Genomic DNA, 21,326 nt, shown 5'->3' with positions numbered 1-21,326 from the left:
ACAATAATTTATTGATGTACAAATATGATGCAGCTTCATAGCTCTAAGTGAACTACTTTTGAAGATATCACTTAAAGCCACATTATGGATGAAGACAAGACAAAATGTAATCTAACTACTAACATGAAGAAGGTAACTTTATTTACGACAACATGTTAACAAAAGATAAATGGAATTCTTTAAGCCTTCAGGATACATGCCACATCATGAAAAATGAAGTTACACAAAAGTGAAAAATTCATTCTGTATTATTATTACCATGAACGACAATGCAACAATGCTCAGACAGCATTCTTTTTTTTCTCTCTCTTTTTTTTAAGAGAAAAATAAATAAATAGAAGGACTTACTTTCCTGAGAAGCTGCAACTTTGACATATGCCCAGAATCACTTTGATCAAGAAGCACACGGCCAATAACATTGAAACCTTCCATAACATCTCGCCGACGAAGCTTCTCTTTCAGTTTGTGCAGAAGTGAATTCTTCAGCCCATATGCTGCAGCATTATTGTACTTCATTTCATACAAATCAAAGACGCCTACGACTGTCATCACCTGCAATAAATAAAATTCAAAGTTATATGGAAGAAAGCAAAAAAAAGGTTGTAATTACAATGAACATATATAATGCTGCCCTCAGCAACAATTCAGGTGTTCCAATGTTCCACTTACTACAAGGCATGTCTGGAAAGGGAGTATCATTTTAGAAGAAACTTATAAAAACATATTTTTAAACCAAAATTTATTTTTATAAGAAAGAGCATTTCTTAAACCATGTTTCTACAAAGATGCCTACAGTGTTCAGACATCTGTCACAGTGGGAAACCAACTTTTCTATGCCTTCTTTATAAAAAGATGCCACACGTGGATAAAGCCAGTAATGAACTGCATTTTTTGCGTCGCCCGGATGCCAGAGTACCTTCCTCCAAAATCATGCTTCAACTTCAGAAACAATTGGTAGTCAGAAGGTGCAACATTGGGGCTGTACAACGAGAGATCGCACTGCTCCCAACCAAATTGTTGAATAAGGTTTCGAGTGACAACAGCAGAATGGGAACGTACATTGTCATGAGCCAACACAATGTCTTGACTGAGTTTTCCATGCCTTTTGTTTTGAATAAGCACGCCGAAGTTTTCTCGACATTTCATAGTATTGTACTGCACTGACTGTTTCACCTCTGGGAAGTATCTCAACAAACAGAATGCCCTGTCTATCCCAGAACCTAGTGCACACCTGATTTTTTTGTGATGACGATGTTGTTTTGATTCTGGAGTGACGTAACAAACTCAAACTGTATTTAAGAATTTATCTGCCTTATCACTGTATAGAGTAAGAGGTGTCAAAGCACTGCCAAGTTGCTTCGTTTTGCAGACATCTGTAAGCATTTTCGGAACCCACCAGGCATAGTATTTGGAAAAATTTAAGTGATTTGTTATGGTCTCAAGCAAAATAATTTTTGAAATTTGTGAAAACTCATCACAAAGCATTCTTACTGTTAACCATCTGTTTTCTCGAATTTCTTCATTCACTTACTCAACCAAACCACCACTGACAACCGAAGACTGCCCACTGTGTGCTTGGTCACGAGCATTGGTTCATCCATCATTAAACTGTCTCGTCCACTTTCTCACTATTCCATCAGTCATTATATTTTCACCATAAATCCCTACAAGTTGACAACGAATTTCAGCTGGCTTAACATTCTTTGCTTTTAAATACCATATAACAGTGCGCACTTCACAGTTGACAGGCTCAGATAAACAGTGTGCACTTCACAGTCGACAGGTTCAGATAATGTCTTACACATTTTGAACAATCACTAACAAATGTGAACACAATCCAGCTGTAATGGCATCAGTGAAAAAACAATGGACCAGAGAGACATGTGTGAATGTGCTGCTTTGCGATGCTAGTGCTGTGGTGGTGATAGAACAAAATGGTACTTACTTTCCAAACATTTCCAAACATGCCTTCTATTTAATGCTGGAATTAGCATTAGAGAAATGAAGTTCACGTGACTATGTATCATGGGTGAAAGGCGACACATATAGATTTTATGTTTCAATGCACAGGGCAGCATTGGGAGAGATTGCTCATAGCAACTTTTCTGAACTGACACAGTTAGCGTAAAGTCACAATTAGAATGAATGAAGAAAGACAAATGTTTTACAATCATCTCTCTCTCTCTATCTCTCTCTCTCTCTCACTCACATGCATGCGCGCGCGCACACGCACGCACACACACACACACACACACACACACACACACACACACACACACACAGAGCATAAAAAATATTCACAGCAATATGAAATATCTAAGAATGAGAAAGGACTAAGGGACTTTGCAGGGCCCACGAGGGCTTAATCATCCATGAGTTCAACAGATGAGAGATACAGGCACCAATTGGTTATGGTGTGGAAACACGAACAGCTAGAAGGTGAATGGTAACGGTAACAGGTACAGAATGACCTGAATCATGGACAAGTATTGCCCCACCACCTTCAGTATTCTCACTATCTGTATTATCGTTCATGATGATGATGATATAGCCTTTAAACATACAGTTGCAGAAGGTCTGAAATACGTCTGTTGTATGCCTAATCATAAGGGGTTATTCTGCGTTGAAAACTTGACTTCCTCCATAACTCCATAAGTGTTCTTAAACTCTTCTCATTCTGTTGCAGTACAGCAGTAACTAAATGGAAGGGATTTTCTTTTCCCATGTGTCTTGTTTTTAGTTATGCCTGTTGGTCAGTGAGTAGAGGGGTAAGAGACTTGCCACTTCTCCAACACACATTTCCAGTTCCCTTTCTGACTAATCATTGTTAGTTAATACTAATGTCTTCCTATCTGAGAGTCTCAGGCTATCTCAAGCTAGGTGTCTTTGAATTTTGCTTGTTCTTTGGTGTGGATTCTGCCTTTTGCAATAGTGATGTAGGCTGTCTCGAAAGGATTGAACTACTTTGGGCATATAGCTTTGTGATAAGGGTTGTCTCTATAATTTTTTGGCAACCTCTGCTGGAAATGGGTTAGGACTAGCCAAAGGCTTCGTAACAAGGGCATTGTTGTATATAAATCTACACATATACAAGTCTAAGCCAATACCTATTGCCTTTGTCTGTATAGTAGCCATGACCTTTACTACAGCTTTTCTTGAAGTGGTAGCAAAAGAAATTGAGAAAACAGTAGCCTGCAATTCTTTATATTCTTTACTTTCTTGGAATATGAAAGTTTCTTGGTCACTTCAATTTTCTCTCTTATGGAAAATACCTGCTCCAAGTAGTGTGACTCCATAAGGAATTTTCACAAAAGTCTTTCACTGAACACGATGGCCCTGCTTCTTGGACATCTTTAGCATTTATAACATACGATCTTTTGTGCTCTCTAAGGATAGACAAACTGAATGTTAGGATGAACATGGCAGACTTCTAAAGCTAACCACTCACTCTCTTCTTCTTATTTCTAACTTCTATTTCATCTTCCATTTCCCATACTTTTTGCAGTTCAGCACTGTCCATATCAATGATGACTTGGAAACATATGATACCCTTACTGAATTTGACAGTGCGGTGCTTCACTACTTGATATGGCAAATTAACTAAAATTCTTTGACGCACAATTGTCGCTTGGCAAGACAGCAGTTTAGACCAATAGTGTTCTGCTGCAAAGTCATTCAACTGATTTTACAGTTCCATCAATGATGAAGAAAGGGGGGTTCTTTCTCAATTGACCCCTGTTTTCTCTTTGACACACAAATGTTCTGACACTGATGTGCTCTTTCCCAATTATCAAAGTTTGATTTTGGTAATGCAGTTCTGGGGAGGTGAGGGGCAGTTATGTAAAGCCCTCTTAGTTTTATAGGTAGTAGTAATTTCTAATGGCTGCCCATAGCACTGCGACATTTGTTCTGCATTTGAGATGCAGTTAAGCCTAGATACCTACATGCTAAAACACACAACATTGCCTGAAACTGTGTTTCTGGGGAAAGTATTACTGAAAAATGAAGCATGGGGAAACAAATAAATAAGAAATCGAAAATCTTTGAACTGTAATGCTACACAAGAATGTTAAAATGCAATGAGGGCCAGTAAAGTAACAACAAGAGATGCTAAAAGTAATATATGTGCAAAGACCAGAGGAAGGAACACTTCTCCATATACACATACACTCCACAAAACACTACACAGTGCATGGCACTGGGTGGTTCATACCAGTGTTTGTCACGTTCTGACCTATTCATTTGACGCATAAAGTAAGGGGAAGATTACTGTGTAAGTGGCTCCATATGTACCTTCTTATTACCAAGAAAGATGGTACAGAAGCTGAGGCACTTTATTTGCACGAGGAAGGAGTGGGGTTCTAATCCGTGTCCAGAGTTAGATTTAAAGATATTTTCCTAAAGCAATTACAGCAAATGAGGGGATGGTTCTTTCCCCATCTTTGTTCTTTCTGAGATAATTCTCCGTCTCTAATGATCTCATTGTCTACTAGACGTTAAGCCCTAACAAACTTAACTTTTATTTCTTTTATTCCTTATCTTATTCTTATGGTCCTGACAAGGTATCTTTTATTGAAGTGATACTGTCTTCCTCTGATAAAGGTTTTCTAAATTAATCCCTAAGTGATATATATGATTGAAGTTAATACTGCCTTCCTTTGAAAAGGTTTTCTAAATTAATCCAAACACATTTTCAAGGGAACAATGTCACCTTTCGTCCACAGTTTCCCATATAAATTCCCTGAGAATTTTTGTTATAATTTATCATGGACTAGAACAACTTGTTACAACTCTAGAAGCTGTATCTCAATTCCTTGTATGTCTGTTGTCATGTCCACTATAAACGGACTTTAAAAATTGGATGGTGCTATGGAATAGGTCACACTACAATTTTGCATGTTTTTCTTACAATCCACCAGATAAATTTAAGTACGCCATTCACATTTCCTGATGTCAATTTCAAGTGTTCTTTCCATTTCCATTTAGTGTCATCTTCAGTTACTTGGACAATGTGACAAGCTTCAGAAGTTTACCACTATTCTTATAATGATGTGCTACCCTTTTCTTTGCTATGAGAATTATCTTGCATTTAAACACATTTAATGAGAACCACTATTCAGTAGACCAAGAGGAAATAACATGTACATAGCTCCGTATTTTATCATAAACTTACAGGCACAACACTGTCCTTTAAAGAACAGCATTGTCAGTAATGGTGACCCAATCACATAAATTATTTATTTGAACAATCTTTCTGTTACACTTCCTTTGGGTGCATCTGATAATAATTGTGTTTCTGTCAAAGGTTTGCAGTATAGTATACTTTGTTCTACCATGCAAAATTCTTTGAAGCAACTGTATAACTGTGAACTGCTTTTGTATGACAGTATATTGGTCATCAGTTGACACTATGGTACAGTGTTAGACATGTTTAAGAAATTGAAGAATATTATGTATTCTTAGATTATAAAATACAGATGTTCACCTACATCTAATATTTGAGGAAGAAAAAAAAGTGAAAAAGCTAACTGGCTTTAATTTATTTTCCTGATTCAATGGGAAAGCTTGTTTTCCACCATGGATGTTATATAAAATTGGAATTATTTTTAAAAGCTATATATTTTCAAATTGTTTTCAAAACAACCTTATTCCCTTGAAAGCACTTTCCATTACAACTAATACATTTGTCCCACTGGTGCTTCCACTATTCAAATCATTTTTTGTATGCTTCCACTGTTCTAATCATTTTTTGTAATCGTCCTTAGAAATGGCTAACAGTTCCTCCCTCATTTTTATTGACTTCTTAAATGTTGTCAAATCAGTGTCCTCTAATGCCCCTTTCCATGTGTCAAAATAAGAAAAGTCACACAAAGCAAGGACAAGCGAATAAGGTGCATGGGGCAGTGGAACCATGTCATTTTTAGCCAAAAACTGTCTACCAGGGATGGCTGTGTGTGCAGGCGCATTGTAGTGGTGGAAGAATCAGTCTCCTGTGCATCACAAACCACATCCTTTTTGATGAAGATAACCCACTAATCTCTAACAGTTGATCAATTGCCTGTTGACAGTATGTGAGCACAAGTTCTCGAATTTTTTCATTATTTTCGTCAATTTGGGCAGTTGATGGACATCCAGAATGAGGTTTGTCATCAGTGAATGTGTCACCATTTGAAATCAAGCACACTACTGGTAGACTTAAGTTTTTCCCATAGTGTTATCTTGGTATACTGTTTTCAACATTAAAACCGTTTCAGACCACTTTTACCACGCAGAAAGTAAAATTTCACAGCTGTACGTTGTTCACTTAAACTTGTCATCATAAAAAAAACGAAACAAGAACAAAACAGCATTGCAGATGAACAGAACAAGCCAGGTCAACAACACAGGTGGCACCGAACTGATAATGAGTTGCGCTATATACGCCTAGTGGCAGAAACTTGTGCTACACAAGCTCTGCCCATGGCAATGTTATCCCCCCCACCTTTGTAATGTTCCAGATTTGAGTATGTCCTACAACATGTAATAGGATATGTGCCAAGACACCCAGTAATAGCTAACTAAGTGCTAGAGACCATAAGGAGCACTCGAGAAGAAGAACTGTACAGGCAGACAGAGACAAGTATTAAAGACATTGTCTGCAGTAGGTGTGCAAAAATGAAAAGACTGCCACAGCAGGAAGAGATGACAGAAAAGTGTAGAAGCAAAAGATGAAGATAGATATTAATGGGACAAAAAAGTATTCATGTTTGCTACAACTAAAGTTTTGCTTTCTGGCATTTTATTTTACATGTCATAAAATGTATCTATGGACCAAACAATTTTAAGGATTTACTACTTTTCATAAATTACTCCCAGTATTTACCTTACTCAATGGTTCTAAAGACTCAAGACTTCAGTCTCAAGCTAAATGTGGATAAACTATTACAACAATAAACACGTATTACTCTTTATTCCAATTAACAGCTCTCATTATCCACTGTTTGGCTCATTTTTTGTCACATAAATTTAATTATTGTGTACGTTTCTATGGTTATTTGTTGTGATTATACAGTGTAAATTACCTGTCACTTACTGAATACCTACTGCCAGGAACATGGTAACCTTACCTTTTCTGGAATACTGGGTTTTCACTGTTGGCACACATGTACGTTGAGCACTTTGTCCTTTTGTTGTAATTTCACCAAAAGTCAGGTGTACAAACGTTGTAAAAATGGAAGAGGAAAGTCATGTGTTGCTAAGTCAGTGTATGTGCAAAGATATAAATAAAAGACAGAAGAACAACATTAAGCATAATAAATGGAAGAGGAACAATAAGAATTACAAATGGAATTCGGGTTGGCTCACAATAAAAAATCAGAGCCTGGGAAAATCTTGTCTGAACAGGTGGGTGCAAAAAGTTGTAAGGGAGACAAAGGAGGCCACTTTGTGCAGATACTGACATTTTAGTAATTCTGAGAAGAAATGCAGAACAAATTCAGGTATGTTGAAAAAACTTTGTGCATGGTATATGAGGTGCAATCAAAAAGTTCCAGGATTTTTTTTTTAATTTAACAGGCTTCCTACATCCAATTTCCATTTTTTTTCCCTGTTGGCACACATATTACTGACGTATGTTTGCATTTTCAGCTGTTTCTGGATATTTAGTTTCTTGTTGTCACTTGAAAAGGTTATGCATGTTTTTTAGTGCTCGGCGAAATTTTACTATCAAAAAAGATGAGTCGAAGAATTTGCAACAAATTCTGCATGGAAAATGTAATAAAGTGCAGCACCACACCTGAAATGTTGACTGCAGTTTTTGGCAAATCTATTACACATAAGACAAGAGATTACAAATGGGACAAACATTTCAAAGAGGGTCGAAGATGACAGCAAATGCCCTGGACACTCTGGGATATCAAGTACTGACGAAAATGTGGAAGAAGCAAAGAAAATGGTTCTGGAAAATCACCCAATTGCCACCAGAGAGGTTGCTGATGATGTCAGCATGTCCTTTGGCACCAGCCACGCAATTTTTTGGATGTTTCGGACATGAAATGTGTAGCAGCAAAGTTTGTTCCAAAATTGTTAAATTTCGACCAAAACCATGTCGCACAGACATCACTCAGAAATTGCTGAATGAAGCCGATAATGATCCAGAACTTCTAAAGAAGTTATAACAGGTGATAAAATGTGGATATATAGGTAGGACATCAACACCAAGGCCCAATTGTCCTAATGGAAACTGCCTGAAGAGCCAAGACAGACAAAAATTCAAGTCTGATCATATGTGGGGGATCTTCTCACTGTTTTCTTTGATTATAATGGGATAGGGGACATGGATATGGTCGTAAGGTCAATAAGGAATACTATCCGGAAGTTATATGTTGTTTATGTGAAGAAATCTGAAGAAAACAGCCAGAATTGTGTCAAAACCAATCGTGGAAACTGCATCACGATAAAGCTCCCATTCACACTCAATGCTCGTTCATTGTTTTTTTGGTAAGGAACAAAACTGTTTTCTTCTTCTGTCATTTTATTCACTGGGCATGACTCCCTGTGACTTTGTTCTATTCCCGAGGCTTAAGAGAACTGTGAAAGGATTTTGTTTTGCCACTTGTGATGAGTTAAAAACAAAATCACTGAAGGAGTTGAACACCATAATGAAAACTGTGTTCCAAAAGCGTTTCCAAGATTCGAAAAAGCACTGGCACAAATGTGCTATATCCAAGGGGAAGTAATCTGAAGAGGACAAAGTTGATGTTGATGAAAAAATAAAGACTCCTCAAGGAAAACAAAAATTATGGTTATTTTTTTATCACACCTCGTACATAATCACTGCTAGACATTTGCAAATGCTCCAAGAGAAGATAAACCATGGCATACCCTTTCAAGACAGAAAGGGTAAGCACAATAATTGTCCGAACAAACTGCAGGATGACCTGAAAAATTTAATAAGAAACTACAAAACAAGAAAGCCACTACTCAGGACATAAAAGTGAAAAGCTCTGCCTGAGCTATGATTTGAATGTGAATAAACTTTACCACCTCTTTAAAGAAGAAAATACTACAATACAATGCAGTGAAAGAGCATACAGAGATCTTTTCAAGGCAGGATATAATTTATGCTTCAGAATACCACATTTGGACTCAGTCGAGTATTGTGACACCTTTAGTTAATTAACAGTAAAATTGAAACAGAATTAAAGAAAATTCATGAAGTGAGCGAACTGCACCATTTCCAGCTGGAAGCAGCATATTCAATCCTGCAGAATGGTACAGAGAAGCCTAAAACAAATAAAACCTGTGTTGCAACAGTGTAGGGAAAGATAAGAGTGCTACTTACCATAAAAGTAACACATTAAGTGGCAGACAGGCACAATTAAAAGACAGTTACACATAAACTTTACACCACAGCATACGTCAGAAAAGGAAAAAGAAAGAGAAACAACACACACCATTCACTCACAGAAGAAGCACACCTCACATGCACATGACAGCCAGCTCCAGCAGCTCGGACCAGCCTGCAAGTTTCTCGTGGATGGACTCTGCAATCTGGAGGGGGTGGGTTGGGGAAGGGATAGCAGTGTACAGGTAGGGCGAAAGAGGATTGCAGCCTGACAGTGTGAGCAGACTGCCAACAGGTGCAGTGTCAAGAAGTTGTGAGACAGGGAGGTGGGAAAAAATTGCGAAAAAGGAGAGGAATAGGAAAAGATGGATGGGTGTGCTGGCAGAGGACAGCGAACAAGGAGGATGGGAGGTGAGAAATGGTCTATTAATTGTGCCTGTCTGCAATTGAACATGCCATCTTCATGGTGAGTAGCAATCTATCTTTTCCTACATTGTTGATATTCCAACCTGGAGTTTCCTTGGTTTGATTTTGCTGTACTGCATTTCTTGCATCCCACAACCCTCTGATGTTTTCCTTTGTTACTATTCTCTATAGGATTACTCTTCTCAGTGTCCATCCTTTCTCTTCTTTCCTGTGTTTATTCACCATCTTCCAAACTGCATCTACTTCTCAGCCACAATGCATCAACGATTGTCCACACACAACGCATGCTTCATGACCGCACTGATTATTTTTGCAGCATCCGATGCCCCAAATTCTGTCCTTCGATAACTACAAACATATTTCTTCCTATTGATCCCACTTCATTCTCCATCCTGACATACTTTTAGTGTTTTATTTTCCACACCTGCCCTTGCCAAACAAACTTGTGATCCGCAACCTAAAGCAGCCCCCATCTCTCTCTCTTCCCTTATCACAACACACACATACCCCCATACCCTCTATTCCTTTCCTCCCATGTTTCCATATGTTTTAACATATTTGTGTGTATTTTTACATAGTTTCATGCAGTTTCAAGCATTTTTATGTATGTTTATGTATCTGTGTGTGTTTTTACATGTCTTTATGTATGCTTGTACGTCTTTTCTCTTATCCAGCTCTTCTCACAAGCATCAACACCTTATTTTGTCCATTTCCACATCATTCCCATTTCCTTTATACCATCCTTGACACAATGGACCTCTGCTCCAGCTTCCTACACCAGTTTAGAAAGTGTCCTTTTCCCTGTCTAAAGCCCAGTCCCACATACTATTTCTTAAATGCTGCCTAAACCAAGAAATCCCCTCAATAGCCTAACCATAAAAATTCCTTTCTCTGGATCCCACCTCTCCTTTCACAATGATCTTCACCTTCTCAGATTCTGTCAGTCCCTGGCCCTCACAAACTTGGTACTGCAAAAGCACATCATGGCACAGGCATCCCAGAACTATCTCTGCTCCCTCCACAAGATACTGCTTATGTGAAAACTCTGCTTCATACATCACATCTCTGAAATTGAATCCCTTACTCTCTGCAACACCTGGAGGAGCATTCTCGACACCACCTCCGTAAGTTATCCACCCTGCTGACACCCTACTGCAGCCTCGGGGCACCACTATCCAACCGTATCCTACCCACAGTGTTCCTCCTTGTCCACCCCTCATACCACTTATACCCTGCCTACCTGACTTATTCAGTTTGCCACATCAACCAAAACTCCTTCAAATCCAGAGCCGATGCACTCCCATATCACTGTTGTTAACCCTTCCGTCAAAATCCTCAGCTCCATAGAAGTTTCAGTCCTATCCAAAGGCTCCACACCCAAATTTAAATATGCTGGACTTGTCAAAGACCTACTCTTCTTCTCACGGTCCCTGCCATGGAAAAACTTCTTTGTTGCCAATCACTCCTTTCAAAGCCAACCTAATTCCAACACTGAACCCTCCCTCCCCCAGTTCACACCACCATCCAACCATGATCCCCCCCACCTAACTACTCGCTGGTCACCTTCCAGGAATTCCTTATCTTCAACTTGGTCTCACCATCCTTCCCCATGCCCCTTCCTCAGAAGATTGATCTTTCAGCAGAAGAAATAACAGCCATACACAACCTCAAAACAAATCCTGACCTAATTATCCTGTCTGCATCATTTTTGTTATGAATCGTAGTGACTACTGGTAGAAGGCCTCTGCCAGCTGTCTGACTACTCCACCTATAAACTCTGCCAGAGTGATCCCATCCCAGTAGTCCAACAAAACTCCAATCCCTGCTTAAAGCCATAGGCCCTTCCCAGAAACTCTTCCCTGAATCCATTTCCCTCCTCACCCCACTCACCCCAATGACACCCTGCACACCCACATTCTACATGCTTCCCAAAACCCACAAACTCAACAATCCTGGATGCCCCATTGTGGTTGGTTACTGTGCCCCCACTAAAGAATTTTGGCCCTCATTGACCAACACCTCCAACCAATTGCCCATAATCTAACCTTACACTTCCTTCACTAACTATCCATCATCCCCACCCTTTTACCTTCTGGAACTCTACTCATCACTCTCGATACCACCTTCGTACACAGCACCCTCTCACACCGTTGGTCTTAGCGCTATTGAACACTATCTTTCCCATTATCCTTCAGATTCCAGACCGACTTCCTCATTCCTCATACACCTTACTAACTTTATCCTAACCAGCAACTACTTCTCCTTTGAAAGGAAGATACACAAACAAGTCTCCAGCAGAGGCATGGGCACCCACATGGCAACTTTCTATGCCAACCTATTTATGGAAAATCTAGAGGAGACACTGAAGTCTCCCAAAATGCCAAACCCCTAGTTTGGTTCAGGTTTACTCATGACATCTTCATGATCTGGACTCTGTTCCAAGACACCCTATCTTCATTCCTTCACAATCTCAATGCCTTCCCTCCCATTCGCTTCACCTGGTCCTCCTCAACCCAGCATGCCACCTTCCTAGATGTTGACCTCCTCCTCTCGGATGGCTCTGTCTGCACCACTTTCCAAATTAAACCTGCCAATGACCACAACAGTACCTGCATTTCGACAGCTGTCATTCCACTGACCCCAAAAAATCCCTCGCATGCAGCCTGGCCAACCGGGTATGGCGTATCTGCAGTGACAAGAACTCCCTCGCCCAGTATGCTGAGGCTCCCACCAAGGTCTTCACAGAAAGGCACTATCCCCCAGATCTAGTCTGCAAACAGATCTCCCATGCCATTTCCCCCCCACACCCTCAATCCTCCCACCACCCCCAAGGACCCGCCCTTCGTCACCCAATACCATCCCAGACTATAACAACTGAACCACATCCTCCGCCAGGTGTTCGATTACAATCATCATGTCCTGAAATGAGGGATGTCCTACCCAAGATCCTTCCCACATCTCCTAAAGTGGTTTTCTGTTGTCCACAATGTCCTAATACATCCCCATTCCACTCCCAATCCCAAACCCTTTCCACAAAGATAATAATCATGTCATGGTGTATATGTGGACAAGGAAAAAAAATTCCAGGATTTTTCCCAGACATCCCATTAAAAAAATATACTTTTTCCCGGGCGAAAAAACACTTTTTCTGTGCTAAGTGACATTAGCTTTTCTGTAGATTTTTCCTTTGTAACTGTAAAACGTATCACTCATTTGAATGGTTAGCGTTTTATACACATATAAAAGGTCGGGGGTGGGGGGGAAGTGTTGGAAAGACTTTTGATAATAAAAAAGAAAGGAGAGAAGTTTTGGAAAGACCTTTGATGTGCAGCAACATATACACTGCATATTTGCATATTACGAAAGTGTAAATTCGAATTACATCAAAAACAGCACATTAGTTTCCGGGGCCTTGAAATCGAGATTGCAATGTCCTTTCGTAAGCCAATCATATCTCATGCACATGATCTCACCAGCTGATGACAGCAGATATTCAGAGCATAGGACACGTGATGTAGTCAGCCAATAGCAAGATCACTGTTACACAGTGCGAACAGACAAAGGCGAAAAGTTAATGGTTTACATTAATACACATAGTATAGCTATGAGAAAACCTAATCTTTCACATATAATATTGGTCTCGATGATTAATAAGCTACAAGAGAAGCTAAGCTTTCTCATGTAATATTGATCTATTTTGCATGTGTTATACTTTAAGATACATCACACGAATGTGCCAGTAAATTTAAAATAATGACATAAATGTCTGGTCTTCTGGGCTCGAAATTCTTGTAAGTGGCTGGTCCTCACAGTGTTCAGTTTTAATAATGCTCTATGATTCAAGAAATTCATCCCACCTTCTCACACGTAACATAATTCATCTTGTGTAAAAAGAAACTTACTTTGAAAGTAATGCTTTTCGAACAACCGTTCAAAATGCTATCCCGAGACTGTTAGAAATAGATTCAATTTAGCAGTTCCCAGACAGTGCCAGAAAACAGGCATTATTGCACATGCGCAGCTGCAGTGGTGTAGGAAGTCTGTATGTTCGTATGTATAAAGCACAAAGAGAGTTTGCATTACGCCATAAAAGAAACAGAACATCAGAGGATATTCCAAAAGCATCGGAATTTCGTAAACCATACTAAAATACATAATTCGGCTTAAAGTGCACATTGGTTTTTTCACGATTCACAATGAAGTAGGTCCCATCTGATATTAAGCTTTTCACTGTGGTTTTTGGGAAGTAAATTTTCTTGGAGTACCAGTACTGTACTATCTCATATTTGGTTCTTTATTATGGCATAATGCCATGCATGGCAGAAGATGAAAACGTGCACTTGAAATTCAGCGAACAGTTGGAAGCAGCCAATACCGTGGAACAAAACACTTCGTTTCAAATAAATTGATTGCATCAGCGGAAAGATTAATGAAGCCAAATTTCTTTAGCAAACTGACAAAAATAACTTCATTGTTCTGCAAGGCGATTAATGCTTGACTGCTAATAATTTGGAAATAAAATAAAATCAGAAAACTGAAATTTGACATGGGAGCTGTAAACAAAGAGTAAATAGTGAAATCACTTAACGCAAACAGGAGTCAGCTGGAGACTAACCCCCTCCCCACAGCAATTCAGTGAACTCTGCTATTGCGTGAATCTGGCAGCTAGGGCACACGAGGAAAATTTTTCTCATTAGCATCTGGCTGCTTGCTGCCAATACAACTAACAGCCACACTTCAAGTAGCGGGAAGCGGGAGAAGATACTGCTCATATGTGAGTCAACTGTGCATGCGCATGAGTCTGCTGGCAACTGGTCAAACATGCCTAATGTAAACAGTTGTGACGTTATGCTCATAGAAAACAGTTTATTTTTACGAAGTATTACATAGTATTTTGCTGTTTACAGACACTTGTGTGTGCATGGTGTTTTGTTGTTGTAAATGGCGCATTTCCTTTGCCACTAAAGTTTTATTTTTTTCCCTCACATTTATATTTTATTGCTGCAGTATCATTCTCCAGTAGCAGGATACAGTAACATTTTTCCCTAGAGAATCAATTCTTACCAGTCAAAATTACAAAAATTTAACTGAAAGCTAAAACAATGAAAAATTTCTGGAATTCCTAAAAATTCCCGGGTTTTTCCCGGTTTTCTCCTACATGAAAAAATTCCCGGGTTTTTTCCCAGATTTCCATGGTCGTATACCCCCTGCATGTGAAAGATCCTGGCGCCAGACCTGCTCAATCCACCCACCCAGCACATCCTATTCCACCCACGTCACAGGTTTATCCTACTTCATCAGGGGCTGGGCAACTGGTGAAAGCAGCCATGTCAAATACCAGCTCTGCTGCAATCACTGCACAGCTTTTTATATAATTGGTATGAATACCAACCAGCCATGCGCTCAGATGAATGGCTACCACCAAACTGTGGCCAAGAGCAAAATAGACCACCCCGAGGCACAACATACAGCTGAACATAATGTGCTTGATTTCAATGGCTGCTTCACTACCTGAGCCATCTGGATCTTCCAATCCACCACCAACTTTTCTGAACTGTGCAGGTGGGAGTTATCCCTACAACACATTCTCCACTCCCATAATCATCCCGGCCGCAACCTATGGTAACATACTGTCCACCCACCCTCCATCCAACTGTTTCTACCTCTTTGTCCTATCACCTCCTCCCCATTCTCATCTTCCATCCTCTTTGTTTGCCGCTTCCTGCCAGTGTACCCTCCCATCTTTCCCCACTCCTCTCCTTTTTCACTACGTTTTACCCACCTCCCTGCCCCACAACCTCCTGATGCTGCATCTGTTGGCAACCTAGTTCCTCCATCAGACAGCACTCCTCTGTCCACTGCTATCCCTTCCCCTTCCCTGCCCCCTCTAGATTGCTGCTTCCATTCCACATGATAGTTGTAGTCTGGTCTGAGCTGCTGGAGTTGGCTGTCATGTGTGCGTGAGGCGTGCTTGCTTGTGTGAATGAATGTTGTGTTTCTGTTTCTCTTTCTTTTTCTGGTGGAGACTGTGGTCAAAAGCTTATGGGCAATTGTCTTTTAACTGTGCCTGTCTGCAACTATGTATCATCCTTGTGATAAGTAGCAATCTATCTTTTCATTGTTGACATCCCAATCTGGAGTTTTCATTGTTTGAAAATCTATGTTGCCATATGCACACACCTCCAGCAGGTCCTGTATTCTCCTACTCTTAAGCATTCTGCAATACTCTGTCAACATCACCTGCCAATTTACAATAAAACAACACACTACATTTGTGACAATGAGTATGGGTGTACGTATGGCCAGAAATGAGGCCAGATGAGGATCAACGGAAATTACCTCATGCCTCCTGAATTTTCAGTACTAAAACTCGGTGAAGAAAGAATGGTGTGATCAGATCGGTGCATAGGACAGAACGATAACTGGAAAACGTTTTGTATCAATATCGCTAAACTTGAAGTACTTCACATCTGTGTATCAAACATTTCTAAGTACAAGGCACAGCTTTCTGCTTTGTGATCGAGATTTTGCATTAATCAAGAGAAACAAGAAGAACCACCTAGTGTATGAGTCATTTCAATGGGTGAAAATAATAACAACTGCTAGACCAAATAACTCATTTTTGGTATGTTTCATTCAACAAGATGATTCCATTGAACTAATCACTATTGAAAAGCAAATCCACAAAGGTCTAAAATGGAAAATAATGGATTACGTTTGGATGAAGATGTCCTCAGACTCCCCAACAGTATGTTGGTACCGCAAGAGTCATAACTACTTGCAACCTTGGTAATCTGCAAACTTAGCAAAACTTTTCAGAGGTAAATACAGCATTACAGTTCTACTTGTGATAATTAGCTTGAGTAGCCTACTCAGACAGCATAGAGAGCCCATGACTGTATCTACAGAAGAGAAAGCTAGTCTGATAGACACATGGAGATATATTCCTGAACAACATCGAGCCTTTTATGAGAATCTAAAGATAAAGTGAAGTGGTGTGATGCTTAAGCATTGCAGAACATTCATTTGCAACAATATTTCTAGTGTTCAGTGAATTCTGTTAAACAGAATGTAAATTGCAAGTATGGTTTCTCAATCATTATCTTTATACAGAATGAAACCAAGACACACTATTAAATACTTTCAATAGCGTGTGTCGTAAACAGCAAAAAATGTGCTACTTTCTTTATAGAGTTACATTTTTTCACATATGTCACACAACCATATTTTGATTATTACGTCAAACACTGTCACAATTATTGTCCATTAATAGCTAGCAAACTCGTTTATACTGATTACCAATTGCAGAATAAGCATTCACAAACATTTTGCTTGTTTATTTGTTTTTCTTCTCTCCTACAAAAAATCTGCATTTTGACTGTTAAAATGTTTTTGCAGGAAGGTATTCAATTAGGCTCATTGGATTTTCTAGAACTTATCTGAAACACTCCAGTGGTAATATAATCTAAGATTAAAGTGTTACTGCCTTCCACTTCCATTACAAGTTCAGTTTTAAACATTCTGAAATCTTCTTTACTCTGCTTCAGAACTGGCTAAGCAATAAACTTAAATTTTATATCCTTTAACACCGCTCCCCTAGTGGGTAAGTACCCCTGAAATATCATGTGTCTGCTTCCTTCCCCAGGGTTGCTCAATATGAAACCGCTTATGTTAACTGTTAAGTGTGTATTTTATGAAAGTATGAATTACTTTACAGGTGTTACTTTTGTCCTGGAATAAACATCATTTCACTTGAATCAGAAGTATTTGCATTTTAAAGTTTCACAGTGTGTCAGAAAATTTTGTTACTTGTGATAGGTCTGTGAAATTTTTCATCTCTTCACCTTTAATTTAATTTTATGTGCTCTTTTCCAATTTACCTTAACCATTAATTGTGTCAAAACAGATAGTACAGGTTGGACAATGTGTAATTAAGTATAAGTTACAATATTTGTGATTTTGTAATAAGCACTAAGATCAGAAGGGTGACTCATTAAGCACCTGTCTAAAGTGTGTGTATAACACTAAAAAGCCTACCTAATTCTTCCCATATTTTAAAAACCGAAGTAACATAAATACGTACATGATTGCCATTGAGGATTTTTGTGTCAAAAACTTTCTTGGCGGCTGGATCAAAACATTCAAGAGGAACACATTTCCATTTTACTCTTAATTGCTTAGGTACATACAAAATCCTAGACTGCAGGAACCTATGAGAAAAGGACAAAACATATTAAATAATTGAAACAAAAGATGCTTTCATACACAGGAAAAAAGTTCAGTGCTTCACTAAACAAGAGAACACAAGTATTTCAAATTAACATAAAACCAGATGATTAAATTAATAATAATAATAATGATGATGTGAATAATGTTTGCCACAGATTGTGCCAAAGAACTGCATTTCAGAAGTTATACGTACAATGATAAATGTAAAAAATTCAGAATGAATTTTTCCCTCTGTAGTGCAACGCACACGGATATGAAACTTCTTAGCACATTAAAATCGTGTGCTGCTCTGAGACTAAACTTGGGACCTCTGCCTTTCACAGGCTAGTGCTCTACCAACTGAGCTACCCAAGCATGAATCATGACCCCCTCCTCACAGCTTTACTTCTGCTAGTAACCTCATCTCCTACCTTCCAAACTTCACAAAAGTTCTTCTTCGAAATTTGCGCAACTAGCTCTCCTGGAAGAAAGGATATTGCAGAGACACAGCTCATCTGCTGCAAAGTGAAGAATTCATTGCGGAAATGTCACCACGGCTGTCGCTAAGTCATGCCTCTGCAATGTACTTTCTTCCGTGAGACCTAGTCCCGTAAGTTTCACAGGAGAACTGCTGTGAAGTCTGGAATGTCAGAAGTAAAGCTCTGAGGACAGGACATGAGTCATGCTTTGGGTAGCTCAGTTGGTATAGCTCCTGCCCATGGAAGGCAAAGGTACAGAGATCAAGTTTTGATCTGGCACACAGTTTTGACCTGCCACAAAGTTTCAGTATAAATCACCATAGCATACAATTTACATGAAATACTTGAGAAGTAATTTAAGTTACATGAATAACCAAATGCAGCAGCAGTGAGCAACTTGAATGGCACACAAAAATACATTTGTGACCATAAAGGGACAGGCAGGATGGGTAGGGCGGTGATACGAGTGGGGAGAGGCAGAAAGAAAAAAAAAAAATATTGAGCGTGTACAAAATAGCTCATTTTTGAAGACTGCTTTCTAATTTACTTGTTACATACTTTTCACCTCTAATATAACATATTAGGAAGAATTCTGGGAGACTGATATGGATGTGATCACTGTTATTATGTCAGACCTCACAGACACCCAACAAGGAAAAAAACTGCTTAGTTGGAGCAGTCTACTAGGATTATCTACGGTATTGCATCTTTTATGTTGCAAGCACATACTTTACATGAGAACTGCATATGCAATGCCTGTTACTAATGAAGACAAGACACTAGACATGACTTTTACCTCTCGTAAAACGATCATTGTCCAAAAGAAGCTGTTGAACTTAATAGTTTTCTACAGCACAGTGTTTAGCTAAACAGTATGGTAGGAATAGCATAAATAATATGTTCATGATATGCTAGCAATTGATAAAACCTCTCATCAGCTGGATTTCGGTTGTGAAAAGAGCACAAAATCTATGTTACTGACCAATGAATACATGCACTGTGGTGCACCAAGTCTATTCCCAATTGTTGTCTGCAGCAATATACACTGTCGTCACATTAATGTGGCCACCTGCCAAAAGCCCGAATAACTACCTTTTGCAGTGTGGAATTGAGTCAGTGAGATTCTGGAAGGTACTGACAGGGATGGGGAGCTATGCCAACTCCACTGCAGTGGCCAGCTGTGGTAGGTTTTTTAGTGAGATCCATGGCACGATGAGCCCGATTGGGGTGGTCCCACAGATTCTCGATTGGATTGAAATCTGAACAGTTTGGTGGCCAGGGAGTAAGGTAAACTCATTATGGTGCTCTGTGAGCTGCATGACACTTAGCATTGTCCTACTGGCAGATACCATTCTGAAAAGGAGAAAAAAAATGCACGTACGGATGGACATGGCCTCCAAGGGCAGATGCATATTTGTGACGATCCATTGTGCCTTCCAGTATGATGAGATACTCAGGGAATGCCACGAAAACATTCCCCAGACCATAACATTCTCTCTTCCAGCTTGGACCCTTGCAATGATTGTTGCAGAGTGTTTGCTTTCAGACATTTCAAGCTGATGGAACATAAAACACGATTCATCAGAAAATGCCATCTGTTACACTCAGTGGATGTCCAGTTGCAGTACTGGTGTGCAAATTCCAGCTTTCGTTGCTTATGAACAGCAGTCAGCATGGGTGCATGAAGCAGGCACCTGCTGCAGAGGCCTTTACGCAACAACATTTGCTGAACTGTCACAGAGGAGAGACTGCTGGTAGCCTCTTGGTTCATCTGGGCAGCTAGCTGCTCAGCATTTGCATGTCTATTCACCAGAATACATCCCCACAACTGTTGTTTACCCCTGTCATCTACGGCCAGTGATGCACCACAGTTGCCTTGGCGCCAATTTTAGATAGCACATTTCCCCGTGCACGGTGTACTTTAACCACGGTGGCACTCAAACAGTTTACGAACATACCTGTTTTGAAAATGCTTCCACCCTTGGCCTGAAAGCCGATGATCGTGCCATTCTGGCTGTCAGGTAAATTGCTGATTTCCACATTGTGACAAAGACTGCACTGTTTTCTACATCCCCTGGATGCACCTTACACACCTTCCACTGCTAGTGCTGCCACCTACCATGTGTGAGTGGTTATTGCACACTGATGTGAAACACATGCAGTGGTCACATTGCTGTGACTGGACCGTGTATATCATCAGCCTGAATTTCACGTTTCCTTTAGTTTTGTTTGTATATTAACACATGCTGCAATAGATAACAATACGGAAGTAGACTTGCTGCACCATGTTGCATATGTCCATTCGTTTGCAGTCCATGCTCTGTGCCTTTCCCCACTGAATCCCAGTTTGTGAGAGGTACATATCAATGTTTTGACTGTTTTCCACAGAACTACTTCTCTATAGAATGTTGTGTTCCATATTTTTGTGGCCACACATTGTTCATCACTGTAGAATTTATCATTTGGAAATATGTGATGAATCTAGGAATATACTACAACCCCCTACATACCACTCTGATAGGGATCACAAAGACAAGATCAGGCTAATTACAGCACACACAGAGGTGTTTAAGCAAACACTTTTCCTGCGCTCGATACATTAATGGAATGGGAAAAAGCCTTAATAATCGATACAATTGAATATATGATCTGCCACGCACTTCACAGTGGTTTGCAGACTATAGATGTAGATGTAAGAGGCGCTGAACTGTCCTAGTCAAACAAACAATAGTTGGAAATTCGGACTGGCACATTGCTGTCTTTTGGAGTTCTGTTTCCATATAACTTCATAAAAGAGACAGAATTCTTTTAATAGAACTTAGGCTATCACTTTTTTAGTCTATGGAAATGTTCGAAGTGTACAAAGTCGAAGTACAGTTGCAAAGTGA

General features: G+C 39.6%; 1 protein-coding gene across 3 annotated transcripts in view; it reads right to left on the bottom strand.

Moving 5' to 3' along the window:
• LOC126412502 (uncharacterized) overlaps positions 1 to 21,326 on the bottom strand; it is a 50,520-nt gene that overhangs the window by 19,325 nt on the left and 9,869 nt on the right. For all 3 annotated transcript variants that reach the window (XM_050082126.1, XM_050082125.1, XM_050082124.1), the window contains exons 3-4: positions 17,835 to 17,961; positions 349 to 552 (exon numbers count right to left, since the gene is read on the bottom strand). In XM_050082126.1, the coding sequence (XP_049938083.1) occupies positions 349 to 552; positions 17,835 to 17,961 (331 nt within the window). The remainder of the gene's footprint in view (positions 1 to 348; positions 553 to 17,834; positions 17,962 to 21,326) is intronic.

Source organism: Schistocerca serialis, chromosome 7, assembly GCF_023864345.2.
Source record: "Schistocerca serialis cubense isolate TAMUIC-IGC-003099 chromosome 7, iqSchSeri2.2, whole genome shotgun sequence".
NCBI lineage: Eukaryota > Metazoa > Arthropoda > Insecta > Orthoptera > Acrididae > Schistocerca > Schistocerca serialis.
This window is presented reverse-complemented; position numbering and strand designations above follow the sequence as displayed.